The sequence below is a fragment of the Propithecus coquereli genome, unplaced genomic scaffold, assembly GCF_000956105.1.
Source record: "Propithecus coquereli isolate 6110/MARCELLA unplaced genomic scaffold, Pcoq_1.0 Scaffold115, whole genome shotgun sequence".
In the NCBI taxonomy this organism is placed as follows: Eukaryota; Metazoa; Chordata; class Mammalia; order Primates; family Indriidae; genus Propithecus; species Propithecus coquereli.
In genome coordinates, this window is record NW_012135525.1 from 5,249,176 (window position 1) to 5,272,240 (window position 23,065).

The 23,065-nt window shown below is 32.4% G+C and overlaps 1 protein-coding gene across 2 annotated transcripts in view; it reads right to left on the reverse strand.

Annotated features, from left to right (window-relative positions):
- The window catches only part of PHYHIPL (phytanoyl-CoA 2-hydroxylase interacting protein-like), an 88,560-nt gene that overhangs the window by 4,609 nt on the left and 60,886 nt on the right, over window positions 1–23,065 (reverse strand). For both annotated transcript variants that reach the window (XM_012657610.1, XM_012657618.1), the window contains exons 2-4: window positions 7,412–7,608; window positions 4,966–5,140; window positions 2,848–2,965 (exon numbers count right to left, since the gene is read on the reverse strand). In XM_012657610.1, coding sequence (XP_012513064.1) covers window positions 2,848–2,965; window positions 4,966–5,140; window positions 7,412–7,608 — 490 coding nt within the window. The remainder of the gene's footprint in view (window positions 1–2,847; window positions 2,966–4,965; window positions 5,141–7,411; window positions 7,609–23,065) is intronic.

A 23,065-nucleotide genomic window follows, 5' to 3' on the forward strand; every position in this document is an offset into this window, starting at 1 on the left:
TAAACAAAGGGTAAAAGAGAAAGTGGTACTTTCATCTGGGGTATGGGAAACGTTTATTTAGGAATTCATTTCTAGAGGAAGAGATCAAAATGACTTAATTCCTTGTGGACTGACTCAAAATTTATCTAGTTTTCATAATTTATAATGATTTGGAAAGTTTGTCAGATAATTGAAAAGTTCCTTTCCATTCAAGCATTCTGGATAACAGGATGACATTTTAAATGGATTCTAACCAAGGCAATATGTCCTGACTAGAGTTTATTACATAAAAAGAAAACAAAGATCTACTGAAGTTAATGTCTACTATTTTTTTATATAAACAAAGCATATAGTTGTCTACTATTTTTTAATAAGCCTTTTAAAAAAAAGCAATGTTGAAAAATTGTACCCATGCCTTGGCAAGCATATTTATTTATATGTACTGTATCAAGATATAATTTACATGGATTTCACAACTATCATTATGGAAAATTCAACAAAGAAATTTCATTATTAGTAAATACATCTTTCATATAGAAGCTTGGACTCAAGTCATACAATATATACAATAATTTTACTCATTTTCTACGTGCTTTGTCTTTGTCTTTTTTCTCCTTGCAAGCATTTTTGAAAACAGATGAAGCAAATTTTAGATTACTGAAGGACCTGAAAACAAAGGCCAGTTCCCACCAAAAGGACAGAGAAAATCATAGAGAAATACTGACCTCCAGTGGCCACCTAAAATAGACATTGGTATTAACTAATCAACACATAAATGCACATATCAGAACAACATCTAGTGGATGCTAGGGAAGGGAGAGGGCGGTGGGAGGAGGGGGAAACAGGGAGAAGGGGAGGGGTATTTGTATACACAAGGAGGGCAATGCGCACTACCCGAAGGATGGACATATTTGAAACACGGACTTCGGTGGGGGGGGAACCAAGGGCAACACACCTAACCTAATCATCTGTACCACGGGAAGGGCAGCGGGAGGACGGGGGAGGAGGGAGGAGGGGACGGGTATTTGTATACACAAGTGCGCACTACCCGAAGGATGGACATATTTGAAACACGGACTTCGGTGGGGGGGGGGGACCAAGGGCAACACACGTAACCTAAACATATGTACACCCATAATTTGCTGAAATAAAAAAAAAAAATAGACATTGGTAATACCTCAGGAAATCTAATACTAACACTAAAGATGGAATTATTCTGTTGATGTAGTTCTTACTAAACACAACAGCAATAGTCTTTTTTGTTTTTTTTTTGTTTTCAAATTTTATGCTTAACAAATACAAATAATTCCCAACTTACAATCGCCCCACTTACAATATTTTGACTTTACGATGGTGTGAAAGCCTTATGCATTTAGTAAAAACCATACTTCAAATTTTGATCTTTCCAACACTTTATTATAAAATAGGCTTTGTGTTTAGATGATTTTGCCTAACTGTAGGCTAATGGAAGTGTTCTGAGAACATTTAAGGCAGGCTAGGCTAAGCTATGATGTTTGGTAGGTTAGGTGTGTTAAACATGTCTTCGACTGATGATATGTTCAATTTACAATGAGTTTATTGGGACGTAACCCCATCGTAAGTCAAGGAGCATCTGTATAAAGAAACACCTTCATTGTTGAGTATATATGGTCATTTCCAATCACAAATTGACAAGTACAATAATTTATGTTGTATCTATCAGTTTGTACTCTCTAAATTAGGTGAATGGCATCCGCCAAGAATTATATAGACTCTAGGGTAAATACCAGTTAAGAGAATGATGGACTGAACTCTGTATTTATAAAATATTGAAACAAAAGGCAACAATGTTTTTTACCACCAAAATATGTAAAAGTATATAATATTGCAAAGTAGTTAATATGAAGAACACATATCCCTAAATATACTTCTTTCTCTATGATTCTCTTTGTATCTTCCACAGCTTGGAGCTGATTTAAATTTGGAACCATGATCTTGATTTAAGAGAAATTAGAGAAGTATGACAAAAACAAAAGAACAATAAAGCTTCCTAAATATTTTTCTATACAGTCCTGTCAACTTAAGAATCCTTTAGAATCTAAAGTGAGACAAAGGCTTTTAAAGTGACAAATTATAGGCATTACTGTGTAGAAGTTTTAGAACCTATATAGCATTTGTCATTTCAAAAGCCTGAGTATTACTGTAAAACACATATCTGCCTATTTATCCTCTTGAAATTTTCTTCTACAAATACAAAAGTGCTACAAATATTACAACTATCTGTGGGATAGAGTTTTTTCAATGTCTTGGGAACTGCTTCTAGGGATAAAAATAGGCTATCTCAGAAATAGTAGTCAAATCACTAGAATTCAAATGTAAATAAAGGTGAAGGTCCTTATGCATGATGGCTAAAGGATTTCCACTTAGAAACCTACAAATCCCACATGATTCACCACAATAGTTCATGAAAAAGTCATCGTTTTATTCTCTCATTTTTAATGTTTTGTAGGGACTCACAAAAAGAAGAGCAAATTTAGTAGTCAGTATGATGCAGAGGGCATTGAGTTATTGGGAATTAGAGGAGGAGTGTGTACATGAAATGCTCATCAATCTAAACACCACAGGTTTAAAATCTTCCAGTGAAATAGATAGGAATTGGCATTACAAATGATTATGGAAAGGAATCTAAGTGAAGTGGGAAAAGTCCCATGATCTGACTTTTTCTACTTAATTTTTCTGGAAAATAAAAATCAGTATAATTAACTATTTTGAAAATAAAACTAGAATTGCTATTTGACAGAACTAGAGTGAAGGGAAACCTGAACCTAGAATTTGAAACCATGTTTAGTAAAAAAGAAAAAAAATCACTATGTATTTTTTGATTCTTACCGAACATAGTCAAAATATTCTTTGTGCTGGTTACGATAAAAAACAGAAAATTTAAGCATACGTCCTGAAATCACTTCAGCCTTCTCCAACAGTTGTGTTAGATGAACTTTTGAATAGTCTGAAAAAAACAAAAAAAGACTGTTATTAAAAATATAGCACCAAAAGCATCAACTACATAATTAATAAATTAGAGATTATTAAAATTCACCTTTAGGGAATTCAATTTAATGAACAGGAAATTGTATTTTAAAAAGAAAATATTCATTGTCTTTGTGTGACACATTTTTCTTTCTACAAAAATATTTTTGTCGTGATTTATGGTTGTTTCTTAGAATATCCTTGCATTTTTACACTCTTTGAAATTAGAGACATTGAAACAAAAAAACAAAAATACACTAAATAACTTTTCATAACCCAAGTTATGTCCATTAGCACCATACTAGCTTTTCTTCAACCATTTGATAAAAATGAATAAAAGAAGCTTATAATTTGCAATCAATAGCAAAGTTGGTAGTAGAAATAATAATGAGTACACAAGACTTGAGCACACAAGACTCTTGAAAATCTGTCAAGCTAATCTGATTTTTTTTTCCACCAACTTTTTGTTTTGAAAGTTGTTTGAGAACTGTTGTCTAACTCCCGAAGCAGAAACTAAGGAAAATTTTTGTTCTATAAAGATTAATAAGACTTTCCAAACAGAAGCAACCTAGTTAAACTGCTCATGGTAGCACAGTTTTTTTATTCACTGCTTCATTGGCTCAACATACATTTATTTAAATTAGAGCATATGATATACAAAGCACCATGCAAAATTAGACAATCAGATTAAAAGATAAAAAGATATTCTTCCCTTCAAAGAACTGAAAGTCTAAGGGGAGAGATGACAGATGATAATGACTTATGGCAAGTATAATATAAACATTTTAAGCTTGGTGTAAACACAGGGTTTTATCCCTGTCATGGACTAGAATACAATTAGATTAGCCTTTGGCATTCTATTTTATTTTATTTTCAGTATCTTGCACGGTGACTAGCTCACAGTATGGGCTCTCAACAAATATTCAGTGAATTACATGTTCATATTAGAATGCAACTTATACAAAATGGCTTTATCAGAATTTAGAGTCAAAGTTGTCGATAAAGCTTAGGTGAAATAGTCTCCAAATTAGTCTGATAAACACAAATAACAGCTTTAAACAGCTTAAGTTCCTCTTAGATTCAGCTTCTCCGTATGATTTTTTTATGGAAACAGTCATCTAGGCAAAAAAAGAGTAAACAAAGTCCCATACTAAGAGACAAAAGGAGAGGATGATCGAAGTACTCAGGTAAAGATATCTTTGTATCCCTTCAACACCTAAGTGCTCTCAATAAATGTCTGTTTCTTGAATGAATGGGTAGACAATAGATAAATGAATGAGACAAATGGTAACATTTCCAATCTAATGGAATATTAGGATATAGTTCAAGATCAAAAGGGACAGGATTTCCATATCAGATCTTCCAAAGCCAAATGACTTTGAGGTACTTTTTAATGAAGCAAAGACATACATACACACACACACACACACACACACACACACACACACACACACACACTGCTAGTTTAAAGAGTTTTTCTTAAGGTCTTCCAGCATTCAAGTGAAAAATCTAGTAACATTTCTGCCAGAGACAGTGATTGAGATCTGCCTCCATTGCCCTAAATTAAAAAAGGAAGTTCCTTGCTTTTTTCTTTCAATATCTGTGAAAATCAAAAAATGAAAAAAAGAAAAACAATAAAGACAAAAAATCTCTCCCTCTCAAAATGAAGCTCAAAAAATATGCTGAGTATATTTTCAAATGGCATCAATTTTTATTTGTAAAGCTTTCACTCTAAAAAAAATCAAACTATGGATACAGTAAAGTGATTTGATGCCATTACCCATATTTTGCTGCGAACCTTAGCCCCCTCAAATCAATACAAAATGGTTTATTCTGTTACCCAAAGCTACTGACAATGCAGAAATAACCAATGCAATACATACCACCTTATAATTACAAAAAAGAAATATTTTTTCTGTCATTAACTTTCCAGGAACAATTAAATACAGGTTTTTCTATATATGTACCTAGTCCTCTTACCTGCTGTGCAGAATTCTATAATTTCACTCCATTCAGACACAACATAATCACCATCAACTTGTTTTGAGGCAGTCTGCACTGCTACTGTATATTCAGTTCTTGGACTCAAAAACCAGTGTCCACGGACAGTCATAGGCAAGGGGACAGCTTTTGCCACCAATTTTGTTGGAACATCCTAAGAAGGAAAGACGGGAGGGAGGGTGGGAGGAAGAAAGGAAGGAAGCTAATTTAGCAGTATAACTTTACTTAATTGTAAACAATGGAGAGGAACGTGTTAAATTCCTGGCTGACAATAGAATTTTCCTGTTTAAAGACACGCGTTATAATAATTATTATATTTAAATTTCTTATTCTACATATGCAAAAACTAAGGCCCAACTCAACTTGATCAAGAGACATGCTCAGGGCCGGGCGCGGTGGCTCACGCCTGTAATCCTCGCTCTCTGGGAGGCGGAGGCGGGCAGATTGTTTGAGCTCAGGAGTTCGAGACCAGCCTGAGCAAGAGCAAGACCCCATTTCTACTAAAATTAGAAAGAAATTAATTGGACAACTAAAAATATATAGAAAAAACTAGCCGGGCATGGTGGCACATGCCTGTAATCCCAGCTACTCGGGAGGCTGAGGCAGGAGGATTGCTTGAGCCCAGGAGTTTGAGGTTGCTGTGAGCTAAGATGACGCCACGGCACTCTAGCCGGGGCAACACAGTGAGACTCTGTCTCAAAAAAAAAAAAAAAAAAAGAGACATGTTCGAGGTCATACAGCTAGTTAATAATATAAATGCACTTGGATTCCAGTTTTCTTGATTTTTAGTATAGTGTTCTTCTCTGTACACTATATGCTTCTCAAAATGCAACATTCTCCTACTAAACAATGAAACAAAAAAAAGATAAAATACAATAGATTTAATAGTAAAAATATATTTAACTTACAATACCCAATAATTTTAATAGAGCTGCTCATTACTAGATATTTTATATATAAAATAAAAGGAACATTTTTAAAATAAATGAATCTATTTTACATACAAATGAGGTAACATTGGCTTTACTTTTATTCAAGTATAGAGTCTATGTGTCATACAAAAGTTTAGGTATTTCTAAACAATGATTAATAAAGTAATTAAATCTGTTAGTTGAATATTCACTGTATTTTCAAGGACATAGTATTCTAAGTGTGGAGGTCAAATCTTGAAAGGGGGTCAAATCTTGAAAGGGGGTCAAATCTTGAACTATTCATCATTTAATATTAAATATTTCAAAGTTGCATGAAGAAGGCAAATGTTAGCAGAGAATATCCATCACCAGAAAACATAATCAGAATTGGAACTCGGGAAAAACAATGACTGATCAATCTTATTCTCTCTTTCACACTTACCTATAGCATGTCTGATCCATACTTATCTTTAGTATGTATAATTGCACATCGAGTAGGTAAAATTTCCAGACAAGACAGTTCTTCCAAAATATTTCCCAAGTTAAAACTTAGTGTCAATATAAAAAAATACACCAGATTGTCATCATCAGTGAAAACAATGAAACATAAGAAAGAATACCTAAACCAGAAAACTGTTGTCTTCTCTATAGCTATTTCTGGAGGGAGATATGTATCAGAAAAGATATATGTAGATAGGTATGTGACTAAATATCACAGAAATATTATATATCTAAAACCTCTAGAGGTTAACAATTTTCATTCTCAAAACAAAAAAGCAAAAGACAAAAAAAATTCAAAACAAAAAATGAAAAGCAAAAGAAAGCTGACTATGTAAAGCAATTTTCAGCCCTAAAGTGTTTTAACAAATACCTTAAAGTTCATAAACTGCAGCAGATTTCTTTTCTGGCAGTTGTTATGTGGGGAGCGGGGGGCACAATTGTGTGCTTCAGTGGAAAACTACGGCTTGCCTATAGCACACTTCTCTCACTTATCCGCTTCTGCTATGGAAGCTATTTTACAACTCTATAATTTGTAGAAACTGATAAAAATTCAGTTATTTTTGTCCAGATATATGCAAATGAATTCTATTTAGTGGAGAATAACCCTCCTCTTCCCCCTACCCCGACCACTTTCAAACCAGTTTTGCCTCCACTTGTACTTTCATTTTAATGTACTAGATCTATAAATGAGTCTTTTCTTTGGATTATTCTTTGATCTGACTGTAATACCTCATCAGTTTCCTCATTAATGAGTTAAATAAAATCTTTAACACATGTTGATTTTTATGTCTATATGATTAGTCATGATTTTACTTCTAACCAATAAGCATGGCATTTCATTTTCTTACAAAATTTATTAGAGGGATGGGGTTTTTAAATCGCATATAATTTTTATTCTTCCCAATGTCCAATACATCATATAAGTCACTAATGGCACATTGTTCTTTCTTTCAAAATGCCCTCATATTTAGAAAGTTTTTAAGATGCAAATTAATGCATTTGTTAGATTTTACCTTGTGTTTAAATTTATTGGAGTTCTTGTTCTCTTTCTTGTTGAGGTCAATGAAATAGTGTGTAATTCGGTCCTTTGATTTTGAATCCATTTCCCATGAAATCTTGAATGAGTCACATGTAATATTGCTTATTTTGATGTTATGTGGTACAGGAAGTTCTTCCATCTCTGCTATGCCACTGTCTTGTGACTTGTTCCCTGCAAGAAAACAATGCCCAGAAAGTTAGATTCTAATTAATGAATTTTTCCAGTTTTTAAGATCATTAGCTGTGTACTTATTTCTAAACTCACTTCATTAGTAAATCTGAGATTTCATTTTATTCAAGAATTAATTTGAGTGTTAATGATAGTAAAGGATGTTTACAAGGTCATATTACCAATAAAAAGCGGAGATGACTAAATCTTTCCCATTTCTACATTTTCAATTTATTTTTCCAATTTCTGCTTTCACAGAGTGAAAAAAAAATACTGAAGCTCCATCTTTCTAATCTATGACAGATTAATCTTACATGATTAAGTTCCCTCTGGAAAGCCCTAAGAGACCACTTTTTTCCTACGTGACCAATCAATTCTGCTCTAAAGTATTATCGGGTGTTTTAAGCCAGACGCCTTCATAGAGATGTTGATAATGAAAGGATCCAGTCAAATAAAGGAAATATTTCTTTAAAAGTTTATGAGGTAGCAGTGATAGTCTATAAAAATTATCCCTCCTCTTTCATTCTGGAAACATTATATACAGAAACAGCATGTAATGGTTATACTAAAATACAAATAAAATTGCGTATCATTCACTAACAAGTTACTATGTCTAGGATTACTCTAGAAATCTCTTACTTGTGGTATCTTGATAAATTTAATTTTCAGTGCTGAAACAACAGATAAAGCTAAAAGAAAAAAGGCAAATGCCATGTTGGTTGATATTAAAATCCTGAAGAACTGATCTGACACTTTGTTACTTTAGACTTTAAAGACTATGTCTCTATTTCCACTTACAGAAAATGCCAACAATTTGATTAACAGTATAGAGCAGGATATGGTGGATGACAGGACAAAAAGAGAAAATATAAACTTTCCAGGTTTGTTTTACACATAGAAAAGACATATTAGAATTAAATTTTACTCCACTTCTTTCTATATTCCCTTTCCCCAAGCCAACATAATATTCAATGCCCCAAAAAGAGAAAAAAGTAAATAAAATTGCTATTCATAAAGATAAAAAATTGGTAGGCCATAAATCAGCTACAAAACTTTTTCCTTAACAGAATAAAATAGCAAATCTTGATTGACAAAAAAATTAAAAGTAACAACAATGAATGTCGCCTTGTTGCAATACCATCCATTTCCAGATTAGATTGTTGACCCTTCTCCTATACTTCCATACCCATCATCGATATAAAACTTCTAACAATTTCCAACTTTACTAAACCTTTAAGCCATGTTGTCTCATCTCAAGCTGTGTTGTGGCCAGAGAAACCTGATGATAGTAAAAACTAATTTCAAAATAATCTAAGTTCTTTGCTTTTATTTCTTGAACAATATTTTTTTAAATCCTTCTTTCTTCTCCTATGTGGAGAAACTGGGCTTCTTCAGAAGCCCTGTCCACAAAATTTCCAGAAAAATTACTTCACCACCTCACTTTCCTCTGCATCTGGTCTTACAGAATCCCCAAATTGCTTCTGGCCTACACTTTTCAGAAGTCAAGGGCAGGGAAGAAACCAAGTGAAATCCTTTAAATGGCCTTGGGAAAGGTAAAGGCAACAAACACTCAAACATTAGTAATTTTTGTTCTATTTTGAAAAGCTTACATTTCAACCTATTATTATGATTGCAGTTATCTTTAAAACATCAGTAATATTAATGAAAACTTTCTAGACTCTAATGATAGAAATTTCTGTAGAACTCATCTGTATTATAGCTAGGTCTATATAATTTCACAACTGGGTGAAAAAATAATTAAAATTGTTATTTAGGATCATGTAGAGAAAAACAAAGCTATTTTACATTTGAACCAATTTAATGAAAACTTCAATATATTAACACTAAGACGCTACATTTTGCCACTTAAACTTCCACTGTCATTATTTTATTCAACCTTAAAGTCACAAATGTGACTAAGTATTATATTCACAGAATCTAATACTTTATGTTTTATACATTTTTTCTTCTAATTGTTAACATTTGAAAAAAAAAACTGTTACCTTTATTAAAATGTGAAAACTATTGTTCAAATCAAATTTTCCCCATTGGTAATAATATAAAGCTTAAATCTATAAAGTATTTGTTATATCAAGAATCTTTATTTTCAAGCTATTCATCATGGTCCCAGTTCTTAACAAAACTATTAGATTATGCAACTTTATGCAACTTTCCTACTTGGGTAGGGCAAGTAAAAAACTTAAACAAATGCTATGAGTTTACATGTAACTTCCTCATACTCTGTGAATCAATTTTTAACTGAGATTTTGAGATAAGTGACAGAAGACGATGATTTTGTTCATAAAAACTGATGAAACAACAGTGATCCGTATGACACTAATAATCGATAATTAGCCAGTACTGTCTTAGTTCTGTCAATCAAGTTTACTTCCAAATGTAGCTTTCTTTTTTTAGTAAGACTTCCTTTTGGGTAATTCTAGCTACATTTTTCTATTTTACATGCCAAATGATTCTAACATCTGTGGCTACACTGCTGATTGGTAAAACTGAATGCAGAGCAAATAAATGGTTTCATAAACGTTTGTCTATCCAAAACATGAAAGTTGCTTTTGAGAACAAACATTTCAAAAGCAGGTTCTATCAACAGCAATTATTGAAATGCAAGTTGAAAATACTGCCAAATTATAAGACTCTTCTCTTACTGAACTCATTACCCTACAAAATGATCAAATTAGAAAAAAAAAATTATTGTGATATAAGTTGCATACCATACAATTCACTCATTTAGAGCATATAGTATATTTAAAGTATATATTGAATGGCTTTTAATAGATTCAGACTTGTGCATCCACTCCTATGATCAATTACAGAGCATTTTCTTTACCCCAAAATGAAACCCCACACACCTACACCATCACCTCTCTCTCTCTCTCTCTCTCTCACACACACACACACACACACACACACACACACACACATCCACCCCACACACATTCCCTCCCTTCAGCCCTAAACAACCACAAATCTATTTTCTATCTCCATAAGTTTGCTTATTCTGTACATTTCATATGAATGGTATCATACAATATGTGGTCCTTCATGACTGGCTTCTTTCACTTAGCATCATGTTTTTAAGGTTCACCCATGTTGCATCAGTACTTCACTTCTTTTTATTGCTGAATAATATTCCACTGTACGGATATACCATCTTTTGTTTACCTATTGATCAGTTGATAGACGTTTGGGTTGTTTCCACTTTGGGGCAATTGTAAACAATGCTACTGTGAACATTTGTGAACAATGTCTGTGTGAACATACATTTTCATTTCTAGTTGGTATATACCTAAGAGTAGAATTGCTGGATCATATGATAACTCTATGTTTAACTTACAGAGGAAATGCAAGAATGTCTTCCAAAGGAGCTGCCCCTTTTGACATTCTCACCAGCAATGTATGAGGGTTACAATTTCTCCATATACTTACCAACATTTCACATTATCTATCTTTTTTATTAATCTTAGTGGGTATGTAGTGGTATCTCATTGTGGTTTTAATTTACATTTTCAAGATAGCTAATGATGTTGAACATCTTTTCATGTGCTTACTGGCTATTTGCATATCTTCTTTAAAGAAATGGTTATTCAGATCCTTTGCCCATTTTTAAAAACTGAATTGTCCTTTTACTACTGAGTTGTAATGATCCTTTTATATTCTAGATACAAGTCCTTTATCAGATACATAATTTGCAAAAATGTTTTCTCATTCTGAGGTTTGTCTTTTTAGTTTTTTGAAGCACAAAAGATAATTCTGATGAAGTCCAACTTACATATTTTTCTTCTGTTGCCCACACACTTGTGTCATATTTAAGAAAACATTGCCTAATACAACATCATGAAGATTTACAACTGCATTTTCTTCTAAGAGCCTTATAGTTTTAATTCTTACATTTAGGTTTTTGATCCATTCTGAGTTGGTTTTTGTATATGGTGTGATCAATTCTGAGTTAGTTTTTGTAAATGGTTTGAAGTGAGGTCTGGCTTCATAGTTTTTCATGTGGACATGTAGTTGTCTCAGCATCGTTTGTTGAAAATATTATTCTTTCCTTATATAATTGCCTTGGCACTCTTGAGTGCCAAGTCAATTGGCCATAAATATAAAGTTTATTTCTATACTGTCAATTCTATTCCATTGATCTCTATCCCTAATTCCAGAACCACATTATGTTGATTACTATAGCATTGTAGTTAAGTTTTGAAATTAAGAAGTGTGAGTACTTCAACTTTGTTCTTTTTTTCAATACTGTTTTGGCTATTCTGGGTCCCTTGAATTTCCATATGAATTTTAGGATCAACTTGTCCATTTCAGCAAAGAAGTTAGATGAAATTTTGATATGGTTTGAGCTACACCTATAAATCAGTTTGGAGTATTATCATCTTTTTAAAAAAATTTTTTGATTTTTTAAATTCAGGATATTATGGGGGTACAAACATTTTGGTTACATGTAATGCATTTGCCTCACCCAAGCCAGGGCTACAAGCATGCCCTTCCCCCCATACAGTGAGCTCCACTTCCATTAGTTGTAGGTTTATCCCTCCTACCCCCCCATCTGACCAGCACACAATGAGTATTACTATCAGCTTAATGATATTGTCTTCCAATCAATGAACGTGAGATGTCTTGCCATTTACTTACATTTTCTTTAGTTTCTTCCAACATGATCAGATCTTAAATGCCATAAATAACCCAGAGTGTTTAAAGAGAAAGTAAATTTACATTATCAATGAAAAGATCACTGAAGATTCATTCTCTTTTAAAAGTCTTTCTATTATGGAAGTTTACAAGCATATATTAAGTAGAGAAAATAATATAATGAATCCCCATGTATCTAACACTCAACTTCCAAAATTATCAACATTTTGCCATTTACGTTTCATTTATTTACCATCTGGCTTTGAATTCATTCATCTTTTTACCTTCTTTTTAGATATGATTTTATTTTGATATAATTTCAGACTTACAGAAAAGTTGTAAGAATAGTACTAAGAGCTTCCATATGCCTTCTCCTCAGATTCTCCAGTTGTTATCATTTTACCAAATTTGCTTTATCTTCTTCCTCCCTCTACCTCCACATCTTTCTCTCTACAGACACACATACACATTTTCTTGAGTAAACATTTAAGAATAAATTGCCCACAATTGTGGCCTTTTAGTCCTTAATATTTCAATGTCTATTTTATGCAGAAAAAAAGACATTCTCTTATACAACCAGAGTACAATGATCAAACTCAGAAAGTTTCTATTATCCTTTTATCTCACATTTCACTGTCTGTTACAAAAAAATTCTGTACAGAAACAAAAAAACAAACCCAAAAAACCCTGTTGTCACCGATTTCAGTTTAGCTGTCATGTCTCTTTTAATCTGGAATAATTCTTCAGTCTGTTTGTCTTCCATTTCATTGACAGTAATTTCATAGAATGTTCCTTCACTTGGGTTTGTCTGATGTTTCTTCATCACTGAGATTATTCTTTTTTGACACAAATAGCATATATATAATGTTGTGTATGTGATATTGGTTTGTTCCATTACTGGTTAAGTTGACATTCATCATTTGGTTAGTGGCTGCAAGGCTTCTCTATTTTTCCCTTTGTAATTAACAAACATTTTGTGGGGAGATATTTTGAGACTATGTAAATATCCAGTTTTTCATCAAACTGTACTCTACTAATTATAGTATCTACTGATGATTTTTCCCTGAATCAATTAGTACTACATAGTTCCCAAAATTGTGATTTTCAATCATTCCATCTACATTTATTCCTTGTGTTCTCCTGTAAGGAAGAACTTTTCCTTCTCCTCCATCTATTTATTTATTAACATTTATATTAATAACACTAAAGGCTCATGTATTCCTATTTTACTCAGTGGGTTATAATCTGTGTTATGGTTGGTTTGAATGTTTGTGTCCCCTCCAAAATTCACGTTGCAACTTAATTACTAATACAATAGTATTAAGAGGTGGAACCTTTAGGAGGTAATTAGGTCATGAGGGCTCCTCCTTTGTGAATGGGATTAAGGCCTTCATAAAAGAGGCTTTACATGGAGTTCAGTCCTTTCGTCCTTCCACCTTCTGCCATGTGGACACAGTGTTCATCCGCTTTCTGGAGGATGCAGCAACAAGGTACCATCTTGAAACAGAAAGAAGCCCTAACCAGACACCGAATCTGTTGGTATTTTGATATTGGGACTTCCCAGCCTCTGGAACTGTGAGAAATAAATGTCTATTATTTATAAATTATTCAGCCTCAGGTATTTTGTTATAGTAGCACAAATGAATTGAGGCAATCTGTTACTATCATTTATTTTGTTGCTCAACTTGCCTTATATTTGGCCAGTAGAAACCCTTTAAGCTGGTTCCTTTTGGCATGTCCTCGTCATTATTTGAGCACTTTCTTATTTTATTTCATTAACAAGCTGTTCCAGGTTATTTTATACTTTCCTGCCCCAGCCCTGCAATCAACCATTTCTCTAACGAATGGTTTAGAAATGGTTCCAACTATTCTAATGGTTCATTTTAGTAGAGAATGGCATTTAGAGACTAAAACCCAAGTACTAGGAATGCTCTTCACTATTAAAGTGTCATTGCTTCTTAGGCTCTCAATGGCTAGAAGAGCTAGGAAATACATGCATATGTGTATATACTCGTATCTATATTTCTATGCCTATATATAACAACACAACAGGTTTACATTGCTACCTCCAATTCCAATCCAACACTACGGGGTTCATTCCAGTCTTCCTCTTTACCATGTCTATAACTACAAGTATCCCTTGTCCAAAATGCTTGGAACCAGAGTGTTCTGGATTTTGAATATTTTTGGATTTTGGAATATTTACATTATACTTACTGGCTGAGCATCCCTAATCTGAAAATTCAAAATCTAAAATGTTCCAATGAGCATTTCCTTTGAGTGTTACATCAACACTCATAAAGTTTTGGATACTGGAGCATTTCAGATTTTGAATTTTCAAATTAGGGATACTCAACCTCTACTTTAACAGTGAGAAACCTGGCTCTCATTATTCATGATATATTTACTTATTTGCTCAACACAGAATACACTGAAGTAGTTTCTGAATTCCTGATTCATTTCACTAAAGGAAAACAAACCTATTAACTAGATCAATATTTACTTATAATTCTTTTTATCTTTAGTTTGCGAGTATATAATCAAAATAATATTTTCAAAAATTACTTGAAAAGTTTACCTTAAAAAACTCAAAAATAATTTTGATCTAAAAAATATTGAACTTTAGTAAATAATATACAAGTTGAAGTATTGGGGGTATTTTGTATCTATTCTTTGAAATGTGTCAAAGTAAGATAGATGGGAAGATGAATATGTGTAAATTAAATCGGCATCAAATGAAGAAGTGGTGTTGACTACACAATTCTTTCAATTTTTCTGTTTGAAAGTTTCATAATAAAATATTAGACAAAAATAAAATATAATGGCAAAATTTACTTTTGTCCCTTCAATGTGATTATATTATTCACTGGAATTGTAGTTTTTCATTTGCCTTAGTTTGAATATACATGCAATTATCATGGTTTCAAAAACTACACAAAAAGCAATATTCAGGAGAAGTGTCACCTCCCTATCCCTGTTTCTACCTAGCACCTGCAGATAACTAACACTAAGGGTTAGATGGTCAAATCAGGCTCATGGGAATCAGAAATATTATCCAGCATCAAATTTTACGAATAATTTAAAGGATAAAGGCAATCACAAGACATAGGGAATACATGGAAAAGACTGAGACTGTCAAGGGAACTCCCAAACCCTTCCATGCTCCCTGCTACCCCCGCCTCCAGTTAAATGCCCTCTATTGAGATTTAACACATAATATTATAAAAGATGCATATGAAATAACACGCAAAGGGAGCATTTCAGTTAGGTGATATTTCTTTAATATCCCTAAATTATATGGTTTCAATAACATTTTACAGTGAGCAATGATTCATAAACCTATAAATTTCAAGCTTATTGACAATAAGAGCAGGTATAATTCCTAAAAGCATTTCACGAGAAAAAAAAAACTAAGAAGTATAATTGATAGATCTTACAGATACATAAATTTATGTGTCTATATCTACATCTACACCCATATCTGGTATTTATATCTTCTTAAAATGTACTTAATCTGCTTTCTTATTTAACCTTTTACTATCTGGTTTTATAGCTGATAATGATAGCCTTTGGCTCCCGTCTATTGTCTATATAACAATCAACAAGCTTATTTCACTTTTTTCTTTCCTTATCCCCTTTCCTCCCATTTATCAGTTATATTATTTCTACTTTTGCTAGAATATACTTTTATGTATTATTTTTCATCCTTCATCCTCTCACCCTTTTTTTTAGTATTAGATCTAAAATTAGAAATATTAAATGCTCCATTAAATATATTATGTGTAGCACTCTCTGGTAGCCTGCTGGCATGGGCTCATGGGTGCAGAACTCCTTGAGTTCTGGTTTGCTTAAGCTTCTCCTTCTCTATAGCCTTGATAATTGAAGGACATATTGGGTCAATATATACTTTTTTTCCTTGAGTTTTGCGAAAATGCTGCACCTTTCCTGTTTTGCTTTGTGTGTTTATTTTGAGTAATCTTATGCCAGTCTAATTCTCTTGCTTTTGTTCCTTTAGTTAAAAAGCTCTGATCAATTTTTTTTATCATTAAAGTCTAACAGTTTGAATTGTATATGCCTTGGAGTTGTTCTGGAATAGAGTTTTAAATATTAGTTCTTTTTCATTATTTTCTCTTGCACTTTTTTTTTCTTTTTTTTTTTTTGAGAGATTTCAATTAAACATATGTTGGATTTTACTTACTTGTCTTCCATTTAAATCACTTTCTCTCTGGCCTTTTTTACTTCTTTCTTTATCTCATTTTCATCTGTTAGTTGTTTTTCTACTTTTCTTTAATGCCCCTATCATGTTTTCATTTAAATGTATTCTTCCGTAGAATCTTTGTAATCTTTGTAGCCTTCATTTCTGATATAATATTTTTCCCCTCTGTTTCCCTTCAGAGTTCGATCTTTATTTGTTCCTGTTCTCTTTTATTTTCTAAATTTGAATCAAAGTGTATTTTTCACATTCACAGGCATTTGTTTAAGGATATTTAATTCAGTTTAAAGTACTGTAATATTTTGTTTCCTTTTTTCTGTTTTCTTCATATACATAAAGACTGCTGCCATAAGAATAGTTTATGAGATTACTAATTCAGGATCACCCTGTCTGTTAGTGTAGTATAGTTTCTTTTTTATTTTTCAATGGATGGTGTTTTATTAAGGAGGTAGAAAAGGGGATATATGTCCTTCAATTTTAATTTTTCTGTGTTTCAAAATATCTTAAATTCTGTTGAAAAAAAATTTTAATAAAGGGGAGTGGGGTTGAAAAAAATTTTTTCAAATATTTTAAATTCTCCCCTCTCACTTCTTTTACTCTTATCAGTTTTCAAATTGCACCCCCCCCCCTTTCTTTTCACACACTTCTCCCAAGAAGGACAGCAAGCATGAGTACTTTTAAGTCTCTTCCTTATAGTGACTGTGAGTTTTTTTGCTGGTTAATCTCTGTAATACTTGGAGTATGGGTTGGGAGATTTGGATTTAGGCAGCTGTCATTAACTCAGCTACTTTAGAAATTAGATTCATTCACTTTTAAAACAATTTTTACCCCATGCTAAATTTAATCATTGTTGAAAAGCATTTTTTGGTTTTTTAATTTCAGTAAAACTTTCTGAAGATAACCTGTTAGGATTTGTATATTAAATCTAGGAAACTTGCCCAAGGTCACTAAAAATCAGAATGTGAAATCTCTCTTCTTGGAAGATTTTAAAATAAAATCTCTACCTTTGATGATTTCTTTGTTTGCTACTTGAGGCAGGTCGTTGAATTAAGTGGCTTTATACTGCCTTTGACAAATGATGCAGATTTATAAAGCTGGTTGAAGATGCTTATCACTCTGCTAATTAGTTATGTGTCCTTTCAAATTTATTTTTATTATTGCAATAACTTTAAGTATCAATTATTTACAATCAAATCTAGACAGCCAGAAGAGGCACAAAACATGAACTAGTTAGTGACTCAAGGATATAAAATGGGGAAGAATATAGAAGATACTGTAATAAAAGTCATCTAACTGAAATAGTTTATTAAGGGAATCAAGAAATGCTTCAAAAACAAGAGACACTCTTCCTTGCAGGAGAAGTAAAATTTCAACAGGTGAAGACAGTAGTGGAAAGGTTGAGGACATGGCATTCTAAATGGAAGCGAGAGAAAAAGTATTAAGGAACAGTGCCTCCTCAATTTAGTTCATTCAGCACATGGTATGGGAAGAAAGTACTGAGTGAGAATGCTAAACAAGAGAACAGAAATGTTTCAAGGAAGTTGAGAAACCATTTTTAACAGAAAAGCTAGTGCTTGATTTAGATGGTGTTCAATAGGTACAAAGCTTAAGATACAATTTCATCAAAATGTATCCTTATATTCACAGACTCTCAGTTCAAGTGTACCTTTCAATCATATCAAGAAAGCAATTTTTACATATGTGAGTGTGCACTTTAACTCCATATATTTAGGAAGATGCATAAGAAGAGCTTTGAATCTAAAGGAACTTGAAATCTAGACTCACTAAAACACTGTAAGTGTACAAAAGGATAATGAGCCCATTTTACATCTACCGTCAATATCGTATACCTCAGTTTGTACATGTATAAACCAGTGTTGTGGCATTATAAATTTCTATATATTGGCAAAATATTTTCAATATATACTACAAATTCTATTCTATATATTCTATAAATTATCTATGCCATAAGAAATAGAGATTACTCAAACTTGCATATTCTTTTTCCCTCTCAACTCTCAAGAATTAACAAAGCTATTCTAAACAAACATTACTTATTACAATTCTTACTTCTTTATTTTAAGGCCATGTTCCAGAATAGAAATCATTCAACATAATATTTTTGTCTCATTTTATACATGATGCATGTGTATTTACCTGGTGAATATACAATGCACACATATAACCACATAATATTAATAATTTTTTCTCTTTTAATAGTTTTATACTGAGACATATGTTATTTAACTATCAAAATCCTTAGCTATATTCCTTAGAATATGAAATTTTTAAAATATTTATCTTTATGAGCTAAATCAAAGAAAAAAGTTACTTGGTTATCAAGATTACTGTATGATGTCTATGTCCCAATTTATGTAAGAAAGCAGCTTTATCTTGACTTTTACTTTAATAAACTAGATGTGCTCTTGCAAATACTGCAATAGAGCTTATTTCTATTTATTGAGGACTTCTATGTTTTGAGCATATTCTTTGCACCATTGCCCCTTAGTCCTGCCAGTCTACCATGAAAATGGGTAATTTTTCTTCCACATAGTATGTTCCCTTGAGTGCCACAATAAAAGTCAAATATCTTAGTTACAGTAGATAAGAGGGCCTGAACGACTCCGTTTGAATAAAGTAAGAGAATGATTTAAAAGGTAATAAAGGTAGTTGGTTTTAATAATAAGCCTTGAGCCATCTTTCTAGGAAAGAAATTGCAGGTGTTAGGTTCATTTCCCTTAAAAGCAGCAGCCAAAAGCAATTATCTCATAGCGTATCTTTTTTCCTTCCTAAAGTTTTAGTGATAAATCTCTAACAAAGAACAGATAGGAGAATTTTATAATTAAAATTATATGTATACATTTAAATAAATATATATTTTAATAACTTCCATTACAAAGTTAGAGATACCATCTCTATGGGGAAAATTACTTTCCTCTTTATTAAAAACAACTTTAAAGTATCACAGTACTTTTAAATTCATGAAAGGAAAACTAATTAAGATAGTAATAAAACTCAAAACATAACACTTGAACTATTACTTAAACTACTACAACACTTAAACTATTCTCTGCTTTATAATAAACTTGCAAAATAAAAATATTCTTAGTGGTAACACTGAATATCGTTGGGACTTTTAGGAAAAAATAAAAATCACCTGTAACTCTATACTAAGAACATGTACATACTGCTTTATAACCTGTTTTTTCATTTAATAATATACTGTGAACATTTTAGCATAGCTACATATAATTTTAACTTTGGTGTATTCTATTCTATATATCAGTCATCCTAATACTGAACATTAGATTGTTTCCAGTGTTTTCCTGCAATAGGACTTTGGTTAACACTATTCTATCTAAATTTTTGTGTACATCTATTTTTATCTTTGAATAAATCCCAAGAAGTGCAATTGTTGAATCATATTTGTTTTTGCTAATTTGCATTTCCAACTATAGTTTTAGAGTGCACCCTCATCAATTCCATATATTGTTATTTAAAATATATATATGTGTTTTGATGGGCAAAAATTGAAATCTTATTTTATCTTAAAAGAACAAAAATGAACCTTGATCTAAACCTCACACTTTAAAGTTAGCTCAACCTCACACTTTAAAGTTAGCTCAAAATTTGCCAAAATATTAAATGTAAAATATAAAACCATAGTTTTAGGAAAAAAGCCAGGAGGAAATCACTGGGACCTAGGATTAAGTAGAATTCTTAAACTTAAACCAAAAGCACAATCCATAAAAGAAAAGCTATTCAGATCTTCTCCCCCTTTATTTTGTTTTTCCTACTTGAAGTGCTCTTCTATCATTGTTTCAGGTAATTTTTCCTTATTTGTCTAAAACTTTTGCTTTATATATCATACCTTGATGTCATAGTATGAAGAATATATATGTACTTGACAGCTAGCCTTCGTTGGGAATTATAGCTTTCTTCAATTAAAAACAACCACTTTATCATATTTAGCAAATGTAATATATCACTATAGTTTGAATGTAGTTTGTCCCCATCAAAACTCACGTTGAGGTTTCATCTCCAATATGGCAGTGTTGGGAAGTGGGACCTAGCGGGAGGTGTTTGGATCATGGGAACACTCTCCTCATCAATAGATTAATGCCATCACAGAGAAAAGAGTTCTGGCTCTTGCAGGAATGGATCAGTTCCCAAGAGAGGGGCTGTTATAAAGAGAGCCCAGATTTTCATGCATGTCTCTTTGCACACACCTGCTCACATTTCTGCCTCTCCACCATGTTTTCCCAGCCTCCCAAACTATAACAAATGAATTTCTTTATAAATTACTCAGTCTCAGGTATTCAGTCATAACAACAGAAAATGTACTGAGATAAATATTAAATTACACCTTGAAATACTTTTGCATACTGCTTAATTTTAATTTGCATATGTGTGTGGAATATCTTTGTTAATTCTCCATTTTACTTTTAGCTTTAAATCTTTTTGAGTAACTTTGTGCATTTTTTGTATTTTGACCTAATTTGAATAATTTTGCCTTTTGTTAGTATTGTTCATTTATGTTTCTTCTTGCCTTTGAGATCTTATTTTATATTAAATATATTATACTCTTTTTTGTTGTTCCTTAGTTTCTTTCACTATATGGACTGTACTTTCTTTGAAATATATTTTCTATTGTATTTTGGAAATTATAAATCCCATTTTTATTCTACTAGAAGTTATTTTTCTTTAGTGTCAAGGGTAAAACAAATATTAATACCTATTAAACTTTCCATATGTAAAATGAAGAAACTGACATTAAATGTCTGATGGTATACTCTAAGATTTTAGAGCAAACATTTTATAAATTTTTACAAAAAATAAACTATTTCCTTCAAAATAATTTGATTTTTTTCATTCTATCTCACAACCTCATTTATAATGATTATTTGGATTTAATTAGCTAAATGGTTTTGCTCCTCAGTGTAATTCATTTTAATATGACTTCTCTAATCTTGAGTTATTTAGCTTAGTTGAAGTACATTTTCAAAACTTTTGCTTTTAAGATCAGGAAAGGATTTTAAATGCTTGTGTTTCTGAAAAAATTTTTTTCTATTGTCTTTGTACATGAGTAATAATTTAATTAAATACAGTATTCTTTAGGTGTAACATTTTTGCCTAAAACTTTTGTAGATATTGCTCTACTGCTATGTTGTCCTCTGGCATTTAAGGTTGTTAAGTTTGAAGGTGATCTGATTTTCCTTCACTTTTACCTTTTTTATCCCCCTGTTGTTTATTGAATTTTTTGTTATTCTTATAATTCAAGGAGGAGTCCAGCTCCAGGCCAAAAGCCTATGTACAATCTTCCACACTCTATCTTAAGTATTTACAAGGCTTTGCTTGGCAGACTTCATGGTGTCAGCTACCCTCCCGACACCAGAGTTGGTGCACAGTCAGTACATTACTATTAATAATTTCTAGGGGGAGTTGCAGTCAAGGTGCATATAGGTATATGGGTGTATATGCACCATATACACACACCCAGTCATGTTCATATGCATATCTGCATTCCTAGCCCAGGCACCTCTTTCTTGCGGGGCACCTCCACCAAGACTTCCTTAGGCGGGGGGTGGCTGAGGCACTTTTGTCCCCTCTAACTTCCCCTTGGCAGTGATTCCACCACCACTACCACCTCTATCTGTGTTGCATGTACCTGATTCTTGCCTGGCACAGTTCTGTGGGAAGAAATGGAATTATGGGAACTATGAGGAGCTGGGCCTTCTTTTTGCCTCTTGTTTTTCCCAATAAATGAATAAGGGGTTGATTGTTATGAGTTTGGCTCTGTCCTAAACTGATCACCTCAGCATCTGATAACACAGTAATTCTTCTGTTCAATTATTCTTATCTCTTCCTTGGGAACCACAAGTATTATTCGATCTGCTTCTGTCCTGCATATATCATCTATTTTCGTGTGTCTTTTCCCTTACATTCTGAAAGAAAAATTCTAAGAGTTTCCTCTATATCTCAGATTTTTTTTTCTGCAGTGTGGCTTCCACTCTTTGCTGCTAATGAAATTTTTAAATTGGTATAACATTATTAATTTGCTTAAATTCTCTCATGTTCTCAATTAGGTATCTATTAATTTATTATTATAACTAATCTTTCATAGTTGTTTCATTAAGCTCAAACTTGACACAAATCAGATTCTATAAAATTTACATGGTTTTACCATAAAAAGTTTTCTCAGAAATATGTTATTCTTTTGCCTTTTGTTGCTAAAGTTCCTCTCCCGATTTCTCTGTAGAATCTTTTCATAGGTAGGCCTCATTTTTGTTTTTCTGTGTATTCATCCTTGAACAAGACGTTTTTAGGTCAAGCATAGGATTCATGGATCCTACTTAAATCTACTCATTTCTTATAAGAGGATGCTATTAAAATTTTCCTCTTAGATCTTAATCTGAAGTGGTAGTTACATAAGTTTCATTTCCTAGTTAAGAGATTCTAAAGTCTGTGTGAAGAGAAGATAGAAGCAAAGATATGGACAATCTCAGCAAAGAAATTTCATCCCAGTTTATCCTCTTGGTTTGGTTAATCTACTGATCAGAGGCCAATTTTCCACCTCTAGTATTCTGCCTGGTCTGA